Source organism: Battus philenor, unplaced genomic scaffold (assembly GCF_028537555.1).
Source record: "Battus philenor isolate CCGP_79_NKW_IND1 unplaced genomic scaffold, ilBatPhil1.0.hap1 SCAF_22, whole genome shotgun sequence".
NCBI classification, from domain to species: domain Eukaryota; kingdom Metazoa; phylum Arthropoda; class Insecta; order Lepidoptera; family Papilionidae; genus Battus; species Battus philenor.
The window spans coordinates 7,593,498-7,606,182 of NW_027181685.1; the positions used below are offsets into that span (position 1 = coordinate 7,593,498).

Below are 12,685 nucleotides of genomic sequence, written 5' to 3' on the forward strand. Positions count from 1 at the left end.
CAGAGACCAGTCTCTATACAATGCGCCTTTTGTTCTGAGGCCATAATTTTTCTAACAACATTGCTATAAATAATAGTATAGTAATTGTACAATGTAAAAAAATGTACAAAAGGAAAAGAGATGCATGATATTGTGAAAAAAAGAGAAATGTATAGAAGACATTACGTTATTAAACTTTTATATTATTTTATATTATAAACTATATATATATATATATATATATATATATATATATATATATATAACATTATTAAACTTTAAGACAGGGAGGGCGATAGGTGGCCAAAAAAGTGGTGATGTAAAATATACAAACAATTTATTACTCACGATTGTCAATTGCGTTTGTTCGTCTATTTGTATTTGTACCGGGTCATCTTTAGGAACTGAAAGTGAAAAATAATCGCTAGAACCGTGATTTATTTTTATATTAATATATAGAATATAAGCACTTTACCTAAAACTTCTTCAGCTGTATTGACGATAACCTGGCCAGAAAAATAAACTGTAGTGACAAAAAAATATTCTCACAAATCCTTAAATACAAAATATCATTAAGGCATAAAGAGATTTACCTTATCTCCTTGCAAAGTTGGCGTGTTACTGGCAACACCGCCTGGTGTGATCGTTGTACATTTGATCAACGCTTCAGGGTCGACGTCCATTCCCTACAATTTTTAATATTTAGTTACTCCCACATAAGATACAAACACAATTTTTTATCATTTTTAACACTATAAGCCAAGAACAGAAAAGTATACAGACGTAAGCACACACGGATACACTGATAAACGTTCACAGATCTATAGACAAGCATATCAAGCACACGCACAGTCAAACATATGAATACACTCACAGACAAACATGTAAATACACTCACAGTCAAACATGTGAACACACTCGCACGCACGCATACACGCACACTCACTCATAGACATAAGTATGCATCTCACAAATATATACCAATAAACGCACACACACTCACACATATTAGCGTACACGCACAGACAAATATTTTTTATTTATTAAAGAAAACTTACAGCTAGCAGATATTTACACCTTAATAATAGTAGCACACAGCCAATTACTCTCATACACACACATATGAGGAGCTGACAAGAGGAATACTCCATTAAATATGCACTTACCGTTACATTAGATTGCACGACCACCGCACTAGAGGTTGAAGGCCCTACCACTCTTTGCTGACTTTGTTGTCTCTGGGCAACCTATAAAATGGAATGGGTTGTAACATTTAATATTGGATTATATAAACAAAAATGTTATGTTATACATATATTACAATAATACACATGTTAGTGTCGAACTTTGGACACATAGTTTTTTTTAAATTAAAAACTATGATTCTACAATTGACCAGTAGTCGAAAAGAAGACTGAATTGTCATTAAAGTGAGGCTGACATAACATATTTTGCAAATTTTAAAAGTTTAACAATTTTTTCTTTCCACCTACGTACTGACTCGTCCTGATATTTTTGAAACCATAAGGCTTAAAGACTTGGAATTTGGTAGGAATATTCATTTGGACGAATAGAAGCCAGCTAAGAACGGATTTAACGATTTTTCCGCAAGGAGAGTTGAGGGGAACATTCATTATAAAATGCATATTTTCTTACAAAACGCATTAAAAGTTACCAAGAATAGAGTTTAGAAAATGCATAAATGGCAGTGCGGGGCACACTAAGCGGGCGGCGGACTGCCAATATAATTGTACATAATATTTACACATATACATGTATCGACTCATCACGATATCTCAAGAACCATAAGGCTTAAAACTTGTGATATATATAGAAATATTCCTTTTGCCGAGTACAGATCAACTAAGAACGGATTATACGAAATTAAGCTTCTGCAAGGGGGAAGAGGTGGAGTTCGTAAAAAAAAATAGTATTTATACATATGTATAAAAATTGGCCAGAAACTATTTTGTCACATTAAAAATTACCAAGAAGGCTTTTATAAATTCTGTACTTTGAAACGACGCGAAGCAGGTCGGGGGACAGCTAGTTAACTAATAAACTTTCATTAAAGACGCCATGCTCGACTAAGCTCCGAACAACTCACATGCGGTTTGTCAACATACATGTTATTTATTTGTTATTTGTCTACTTTTTATTTTTCATGCCAACTACATAAAAAAACCAATCTTTTATTTCATATACGCATGCATAATTGTTATTTAATTTAAGTAAAATGTATGTTTTACCAATAACTGCTGCGATTTGTTTTTGACAACCGATATATCATCTATAAACTATAGGCATGATTAAAAGAAATATATTGAAAATACTGAAAACATAAACGGCGTAAGTTTTAAAAAAGTGTAACTCAGATAAATTTAATTCAAACACTGGCACAATGAACAAGTCTGTAAAAATAATAATAAACAATTACACTACCATTTCCAATATTACTTTTATCTATAACTAAACTTCAACAAATATTGACTGAAAATTTGGTTTACCAAAAATATGTTTTGACATGAAATGAACAAAATGTCTGTAAAGGTAAAACAAATTTAAAAAATATCCATCATATGAGGGAACCAAATATGCTTGCTTCAGTTTATTGTCAACGCTAGACAGAGTTAATACTAGATAATAGACAGCTTATCCTGTTAGTAATGACTTGTTTACAAAAGTATAAAATGTCGGACTAATTTCCTTTAAAAAAATAATATATATATATATATATATATATATATATATATATATATATATATATATATATAAATCCGGTATTCCTTTGTAACGCCAAAACTTAATGAGGACTTTGAGCATTTAATAGTTCAGTTTGAACTTGAATTTCGCTGGTCCTAAATTTGTCGTCGTTTAAAAGCTGGCATCGGTCAATATTTATCGATCAGAAAAATAAATTATTAATTCACCTTTAATCAATAAATAGAGTAATATGAAATACATCACAGATCAATAACTAGTCTGTCTCTGAGTTATTATTAATAATAATAAATCATTTATGAATAACGGCTTATTTTTACATTACGTATGAAAATAATTATTACTTAATTTATTAAAATTTAGAAAGTAGTCTCTTGTAAACGCATCTTTACATTTGCTGTCCACTAGGATCATCTGTCTCTTTCACTTGTTTCTGAAAGTAAAGTTGTAAAGTTTCTGTATTAGCTCTGTTTGGCGAATATAGTATAGTAACGATAAAGTTTTAAGTTTACCTAATAAAGATAAAAAATCTTATGTCTACCTGAACGATATCCTAACGACTGCTGTCTTGTTTTGCGTAATTGATGGATGTGCCTGCTAGTAAATACGTGGTATAATAAAGCGGTTAGTGTTGTTAGTAGGCACTTACTTGCGGCTGCTGTAGGGCAGGGCTTACTTTGTGTGCGAGCAAGTGCTTGATGATCGCAGTGTTAGACTGTCCGTCTATCGGCTGCGTTAGCTGAGGCTGCACGGCTTGCACCGGTATACTCTGCGCCTTCATTATAAATATGGAGTTTTCAAACAACGTTATTCCAATATATTGTTATTAATTATAGTAGTAAAAGCTTTAAAGTGGTGAACATATAGCTAGTAATTGGAATGCAACAGGCTAATATCTTCTGGTAGTAAAGTCTGCAGGGACAAACAGTAAACAACATTTAATTGTAGTAATTTGAATTTTGAAAACACTTGTATACAGGTAACTATGACATCCCATCAAATAAAAATAAATTAAATTAATAATTAAGATAAAATAATCATATGAAAAATAATAGGATTATAAATAAATTATACAGCTATCCTAAACAGGTGATAATTGGCCACCCCAGTTATCCGATTTTAGTATTTAAGCACTTTATAAATATATATGCATATAATATTTAGACAATTCTTACCTGAGTTTGCACAACAACTGGTTTCACTTCAACAGGAGAGGTTTTATTGGTCAACTGCGCTTTCAAAATCGGTGACGATGGTCCTATTGCGAAACGGAAACAATGCATTATGTATTTATAATTGCGTCTTATTTTGAATAAAATGTTAATTTCAGTCTCTTCTTCTTTTCAGCAAAAAAACTCCTATTGCCAGGCATAGGCTCCTTTAAAGATCGCCACGATGGACGGTCATACGCTACCCACATCCAGTGACATTCCACAATCTTAATCATGTTGTTCAAAAAGTATGAAACTTGGTTAGTTGACAAATTTTTTTCAGGTTTGATATTATAATTTGATGTATATGTATACATCAAACACTGTTTATTTGATTTAAAAATAAAAAAAAAAACAGGTGAGTTTGTGGCCGGCTCTTCGTCAGCATTACGACCTCGTGGCAGCTTACTACTTAAAATATTATAATAATCGACAATTCTAATGTGCATGTAAATGCCAACTTGAACAATTTTTTTTTTAATTTGAATTATACTTTATTACGTTGTTTGATTACATCTTTACATTTTTTGGTTGAAGTCTAAACATTTGCTACAGCTAAAGAAAACATTTTATTGCTTCTTGGTTATTATAGTCAAAAGTTCGCAATTTTTCCATTTTTACTCTTCAAACTTCCTTGTGTCATTACGAAAAAATTAAGGTAAAATTACTGGTTTTTGAGCTTTGCGCTAAGCAACACTTATTGCGCTCGAATTCAACGGCAATAGTATAAAAAACCAAAGAATAAAGTTAATAAACGTAAGAACCAAAAAGAAATAAAGAATGTTAAAAAAGATAAAAGAGAAGACGTCAGTTGAAATCTTAAATTATATATTATAGAAAAAACTTTTTTTGACACGATTTCAAATTATGTAATTATTGTTTTAGAACTGTTGTATTATAGACCAGTGGTAACCCAGTGGCAGAAGACTGTGGAGATCGTACATCGCGGGTTCGATTTGTGGGATACAATCTTATATAACTCACACATTGTGCATTAATAAGATTGGCTGCTTAAATAAGTTTCCAGAGGATGAAAAGCAGCTTCCTTTGTCTACCATAAAACCACTGCGATCACCAAACCGTCTGCCAAGCGAGACGATTATGGTATATCCCCACATAGATAACATTGGGGGAGGCATATGGCTTGCAGTCGGCGTCTATGGACTTATGTTTGTTACATTTGCATTGTTTTTTTCTCGTTCAAACTTGTATAGAAATTGTTGAGATTGCATTGAATGAAATATTTTTACGCCCTAGAGGTAAAAACATATTATTGTGATGTATTATTATAATTGAGACCTGTGTTTACCTGTTTAAAAAAAAAACATAATTTATTATTATTATAAAAGGGACCAACCAGTAGGAGGATTTGTTCTATTCTGCGCATTTCTCGATCGTATTCCTATATACACCTGTTGAGTTTCTCCTGTCGCTATTGTTACCGTGTTAGGGCCCACCGTCCCGCCAAACACCGTCCTGTATATAAACAAAATTTTAATGAAAAAACATTGAAAAAGAAATTACCATTAAATAATATTTTTTTTAATTATTCAGGACGTTACGTCATAATATTAACCAGGCTTTAATAATCCGCCAAGCATTGCGTATTAGTAACTTTAAAAGTAACCAGAGCTCTTAATGGAGACTCGTTTAAATATGAAAAGAAAACCGACGTTTGCACACGCCAGCATAAACAATTTATAAAGTTTTCTATTAAAAATGTAAATGATAATTGGGTTGTTCGACTTGAGAAGAACCATGTCTTACTAAAACAGTTCCAATAACTTAAACGAGCGGTACTTAACTACGGCCATCTGTGTTACGAGTGATGAATTGTGGCTCTATCGCTTCAGGCTTCATATGCAAGGTAGCAATCGCTCAACAAACCATGTAGAGGGCTATACTTGGCATTTCTCTAAAAAATCGTATCAGAATTGCAACCCGTAGACCAACAAGAAATAAAAGTTCGAATTAATTTTTAATATTCTTTAGTTGTGTGACGGTTAAAAGTAATTTTATGATAAATTACATGACATACTTTTACGTTATATGCATTGGAATAAAGATGCTTGAGAAAAATGCTGCAAAAATCGTGGACGAAACTGTATTGCTACAAAAACCGTTATACCTCGCCCTAGTTATGTGCGCTGCAAAATGGGGGAAGGAAGGGAGGTTATAGCGGCCGCTCCATTTGCACTCTGGCGCTCATTTTTTTTCCACCACGCTTATAATATCTTTAGTCGTTTTTCGATACAACTCCAGCCATATTATGCAAAAAAAACGATGCAGCTTTGGAAAGACCAGACCCAGGTTGATCTGGTCCTATAAAACCACATTACAATATAAAATTAAAATTAGTTTTAATAATCTCTGTGTGCCAACGAGAAAAATGTTGTCTCTAACACTAGGCATAAGGTTATGAATACATTGGAAAATTAAAAAAATAACACTTAATAATAGATATAGTTAATAATTTAAAATAAAGATGGTACCCCAATTTGCTAATTTAAATCAAAGCTAAATCCTTACTTACAAGATGACTATGTTAAAAAAAATGGCATAAGACGATGATCTATAAATTTATGTCATAAATATAACACAATAGACTTCAAGCTCGTTCTCGTAGTCATAAATAAAACGAACATTCAATTACCTGACTAGTCTGGGAAAGTGAGCAGGAGCTATGACCCCTTTCCTACCCAACTTAGTGCAACAGGCAAGGTACTGGCGGTACACTTCAGCGGCGTCACAGGCGCTGTTATCGTTTGATGGCAGGGGCTCGTAGCTGGACCGAAGCCACGCTTGCGCAAAATGCTCGTTTTCCTATAAAATAATATTAACACACTTTATTCATAGAATAAATGAGGTTAAATTTTTTCTGACTCAGAGAGGCTCCAGCACGATTTTATACGACCCGGAGGTCCACATCCCACTAATAATGGGTAAGGCCAAATCTCTACGATCGGAGCGTACTAGGAGTCAACACAGTGAGCAATGGACGAGCCATGATGAGTAGCGACAGACAAAAAACCGCAATGTCTACCATAAGCTGCTTTGCTGCAGGAACCTTAACCGGTCATGATCTTTTTAACAAATATCTATTTATATTAAACAACCTTTGTGCAGAGCGTGCCTGAAAGAGGACGAGACTGCTGCTAACGTACTACTTCCGTGTACGGGGGTAGCACCCTACAGGGCTACCCATCTTGGATCACCTAGGTGCCTTCCCGAGACCGCCGGCAACATCAAAGGTCTGTGGGGATTCCTCAAGGAGTTGGGTTGGGTTAGCTTGATTAAGGCCAATCCCGAAGCAAAATGAGCGACGTGTGGAAGCCAGCCCGCTGAGACAAGAGATAAGTCTGTGTTTACACGTGGACAAATTATCGTTCTACATCTACCATTTGAACGTTGCACTCGCATTCTTTCGCTTTTAATTCAACAGAATCACTAATAATACCATATGTAATAGCCTAGACGTTATCTAAACCTTTGCCCGTTTATATTGACTACATTTTTCAAAATTACGAAAGCTATTCAGTAGAAAACTCAAATTACATACCAGAGATTTTTTAAAATTCAAAATTCTCTTTTGGATCACTGTTACCCACGGCCCAAATGTCATTTGCAAATTCCATTCCATTCGTACCAGTTCTTGGTTACCTGTATGGTCCGTTGCTGCATATGAGATTGCTGTATAGATGAGATTGCAGGCGACGCCTGAGGAGTTGGCGGCGGCGGTTGTACAACAGGCGGCGCAGGAGGTTCTGGTGCAGGTTTTACAGGCTGCGTCTTATGTAAAAAAAAAAAAAACAAAAATAAATTATTATATATTTATGATATGATGATGCAAAACTTTCAGACTATACATCAATAGTTAATAGTAAATAAATAACTAATTAAAGAATAAAAGTTACCTACTAAGTTTTACATTCGATTAGAGCATGTAAGTAAATATAGATTAAGTGTGAATCCGACTTTATTTCAATTTTTTTATTAATCTCGCGCCTATTACAGTTGCCAGTCATTAAAATTACACCTAGTCTCATATTTTTAAATGCCTTGTTTTTTTAAAGCCATACATAACTAAATAAAAAAATATTAGTTGGAGAATAATAAATAAAAGCTTGATATGTTTTCTGAAATTGAGATTAATAATTAAAACAATGTTTAATAATCATATTTAATTTCTAAACATACGAAACAACTGAAAATACTTTGTCCACCCCATACCTATCCACTGGGAATTTATTTTATTATATTTTAAAAATCAATTGCATGCATTATTTGACTAATATAGTATATAGTAATTATATAGTAATCAATATCATATAGTAATTGAAATTAATATTATATAGTAACTGAAACAATATTTTTTTTTATTTTATACTCAATGGAACATGTAACATTTAAAAACACAGTTAAAATAATATAAACAAATATTATAAACAATCTTCTCACTCAAGGCAACTTCTTATTGACAGCCAAAGTGTAGAAACAAAGGAAGGATATGGATAGAGTAATCAACCTGTACATTTTACGATATATAGTTAACAATATAATAATATATATGTAATACCGACAAGTCCATATATATATATTTAGCTGTAGTGATTATAGGTGCCAAAGCTTTGAAGCGGTGAATATATAGAACATATACTGTGAATAATTATATGCCACATTTTATTAAGTTAAAAAAACAATAAATAATAAATACCGTAATGATAATATAATAAAAATAGTTTAAAATTCAGATCACTACATATTATTAATAATTGTTTACTATTTGTCACTGCAGATATTGTGCTGCCAAAAGTTACTCATGGGAGCAACATTATGTCATCTTCAGCGGCACATCGAATAGGGGAATCCCACACCAAAAAATTGTTCACTTACGTCCATATAAATACTGAATGAATATGTACACTTCTACTTCGGGCTCCGCATTATTAATATCTCAAGACCTACCAGCCCTAAGAAGAATCCCACATACTGAACTGTTGAATTCCTATTGACAGTATATATATAGTGATCACTTTATACAGGGTGATTAAATTTAGTGTAAAAGCTAATGAGATATACATTCACCTGTTTAAAGCTTTTTCACCTGTAACTAAACACATAATAAATGATCATTTACTAAAGTATATTGCATATATTTTCTAATAATAAAGTCACAAGATTTGGGTGTGTGGCGGCGATAAATAAATAAATTTGAATCATAATTAATTCAAACATATAATAATTATGTTATATACAAGAGTTATGGTACTAACCAAAGGTGGCGGTGGGATGGATTCTCTCTCGTTGCTTCCTGGCATCACACTCGGTCCACTAACAGTCTCCACAACACGCATTAGTATGCACGCACGAGGTCCGTAGCTCTGAGCCTAAGCATATTGTTTTTTTTAACACTTTTCATAAAAAGATAAGAATTTGAGTAAAGTGTACTTCGATTTATAATGCGTTTATGAATGATTATTAAATATAATGCAACATGTTCCAAATACAATCAAATTTAATGAAAACCCTATTATAGAAACAGAGTTAAAATATCACTAATAAAAAGTACATCTGTACTGAATAATAGCAATATCTACATTGATAATTTCTTTCGCCGAGTAGAGATCATCTTAGAACTGAATTTACTAATTCGACCAGCAAGGGTGTTGAGGAGCGTTCATAAAAATAAAATATATTTTTGAACTGCACTCTTATATATTTTTTTGGGAATATTGAAAATTATTATGAATGGATATTTGTAAAATTAAGCCCTGAGGCAATGGACCACTCGAATCGTTCTCATACAATGTACATACCTCTACAGTAACCAGTGAAACAAGTGTGTGTATCAAGCCGGGTACTTTAGCCACGGACTCGGAGGCGCGATCTCCTAAAGAAGTTAGCGCATATACGCATTCCAACGTACAAACTAACACCATTATGTCGCGCAATGTAAGTAAGGCACACACGTCGCTATATACCTGAAAGTTAAATAAATAAAAATTAATAATAACCAAAGATATCAACCGATTCAGCTTATATACCAAAAAATCTTAAATCTGACGCTTTAATAGCTGAAAACTTTTTTTTAATCCCAAAACCATGTTAAAAGTTATGATAATGTAAAAATAAAATTTGTCTAAAACAAAATTGTAAGAATTAGAAATAAAATGATCGATGGCAATTATGTGTCTAAATATAAACAATAATTTATTCTAATTTAAATAAAGAATAAATTATAAAATATTATATAAAAATAGTAATTATGTAAAACTATGTGCCTTAATGTAATCTATATATAATAAATGACACGCATATAAAAAATTACATTAAAAATGTATGGAAAAATGTAAATAGTAAAGTAGACAGCATCAGGAAAAATACATTATAAGCATAGTAATACAATTAGACTAAAAATGTAAATAGGAAATAGATTAAACAAGTACAGTTGTTACAGTTGCATACAGAGAATTAAATTTGGAACATAGATATTAAGATAAAAATTGTAAATATAAGCTTTACCTATTAATGAAATTAAAAAAGTACAAACATTGTCAGGACAGCTTCAACATGAAAAAGTAAATTAATATTTTTTTTGATAGAATACTAACTTTAGCTTCCAGTGCTTTGAGCAATGCATCCTCGTTGACTTCGTTTTGTGCTAATTTATTGAGCAATTCCAAAGCGGCCAGCACTCGGGCACGGTCCGGCGACACCAACGCCGATTGAATTGTAGATAATATATGACGAGATATGAGGCATGTGGCTGGATCCTAAAATAATATTTTTGGACATATTATCCATATCAAGGAAGACTATGTTAAAAGATATTAAAACTAGAAAACATACTGTCATAATAATCCTATAATGCTAATACGCAACCGAACCAGCCGAGAAACTGCACTTTCGGGCACTTACGAATCGGCTAAACGCGGTCTCCTCTCGAAGGTCCTTGCACATTGTCACTTCATGGATCATGACCAAAGCTTAGCAGCTTTCTAATCCAGTGAAATGTATAGCGTATTGACACGGGCCGACACTTCAGGAACCCTCCAGTAGAGAATATTAAGAGGTCTATAATGCTACCGAAATTGCTTCATCGCGTTTAAGGTATGCGAGCGGGGAGAAGGAAAGGAATATCGGCTACTCCGTTCTATTAGTCCTTTTTTTTTGGGTTTCGGGGGGAAATGTTATGGGTGTTCAAAATACCGAGCTGCGGGGGATAGGGTCATGTGGTATTCCTACCCACTATAACCCCCCTGTGGTCTCCCCGCTGCACTTTATGAGGGACCACGGTGTCGCCTGTTAAGGACAATCCGCAGTCCATCGCGTTGTGCTATTTCAGATAGGCCGTCCTAGGGTATGCATTTTTCATACTGTCTCCAAAATCCTCGTGGTGCTATTAATATGATCCGAGACCACGTCGATCTATCGTTCTCCTCAGAATCGTTGAAGCTAGTGGAAGTTTAGGGCTCACACCCTACAGATCAGCAACTCTGAACACATTGAAAATATCATTCTCCGCAGTGCCTCCAGAGGCGCGTTCTTGCGCTGACAGCGACGTCTCCGGACGGGATCTGGCTACCTCCTTCTAAACCATTACGGTATAACAGAGAGACCGTTCCGTTAGTTCTTCATCAGCGATAGCGGAAGCAGCGTTAATGCTCTTTTTTCTGCAGCCCCCACCGCGCCGCACTTTCCTAAGATCCGGTACAACAATTTCGGTAGCACTATAATTCACATAGATCAGTATATGCGCTCTGCCATCTCAAGTTTGGCGAAACTATAATTTACAAATGACAAAACGTACCATATAACTATCGTCCAGATTTTTAAGTATATGACTAAATTATAAAAATATCATGTGTAAATCTATTAACAATTAAGTTAATATCAATAAATGCTTGCATATAACAGGTTGTCAAATATCTCCCTTCCGCTTTTTTGCTCTTTATTCAATGCTTTATAAAAAGTGTTACAGTGATCGGATTTAGTTCAAATATGTGCCGTTTTGTTCGATAATCTGTTTCCATCTAGACGGCAACTTCATAATACCTCCCTCGTAGAAGCCCCCCTCCTTATTTGCGAAGAACTCGGACAGCCACTTTTCACAAACCTCTTTTGAGTTCAACTTTACACCACCAAGGGCGTTCGCCATGGACAGGAACAGGTGGTAATCACTTGGCGCTATGTCCGGGCTATATGGTGGATGTGATAAAACCTCCCATCCGAGCTCCCGTAGCTTCTGACGAGTCATCAACGAAGTGTGTGGTCTGGCGTTGTCCTGGTGGAACACTACACCCTTCCTGTTGGCCAATTCTGGACGCTTCTGGTCGATCGCCTGCTTCAAGCGGTCCAGTTCTTCGCAGTAGATGGTAGAATTAAGCGTCTGGCCATATGGGAGCAGCTCATAGTGGATGATTCCCTTCCAATCCCACCAAACACACAGCAAAACCTTCCTGGCCGTCAATCCACTGTTTGGGACGATTCACCGGCCTTCGCTTGATATTGTCGTATGTGATCCATTTTTCGTCGCCAGTCACCATCCGCTTCAAGAATGGGTCGAGTTCGTTCCGTTTCAGCAGCATATCGCAGGCGTTGATTCGGTCCAGAAGGTTTTTTTGCGTCAAATCATGCGGCACCCAAACATCAAGCTTTTTTTTGTATCCAGCCTTCTGCAGATGGTTTAAAATGGTTTGGTGACTAACTCCCATCTCCTGGGCGATGTCACGAGATGCCACATGCCGGTCTAACTCGATGTAGTCCATGATTTG

General features: G+C 34.5%; 1 protein-coding gene across 1 annotated transcript in view; it reads right to left on the minus strand.

Moving 5' to 3' along the window:
- Bap170 (Brahma associated protein 170kD) overlaps window positions 1–12,685 on the minus strand; it is a 59,227-nt gene that overhangs the window by 41,322 nt on the left and 5,220 nt on the right. Inside the window, exons 9-20 of the mRNA XM_068766854.1 lie at window positions 10,523–10,684; window positions 9,728–9,892; window positions 9,185–9,298; window positions 7,572–7,700; window positions 6,565–6,734; window positions 5,269–5,387; window positions 3,876–3,958; window positions 3,350–3,475; window positions 1,146–1,226; window positions 573–665; window positions 455–485; window positions 328–383 (exon numbers count right to left, since the gene is read on the minus strand). Of these exons, the coding sequence (XP_068622955.1) occupies window positions 328–383; window positions 455–485; window positions 573–665; window positions 1,146–1,226; window positions 3,350–3,475; window positions 3,876–3,958; window positions 5,269–5,387; window positions 6,565–6,734; window positions 7,572–7,700; window positions 9,185–9,298; window positions 9,728–9,892; window positions 10,523–10,684 (1,329 nt within the window). The remainder of the gene's footprint in view (window positions 1–327; window positions 384–454; window positions 486–572; window positions 666–1,145; window positions 1,227–3,349; window positions 3,476–3,875; window positions 3,959–5,268; window positions 5,388–6,564; window positions 6,735–7,571; window positions 7,701–9,184; window positions 9,299–9,727; window positions 9,893–10,522; window positions 10,685–12,685) is intronic.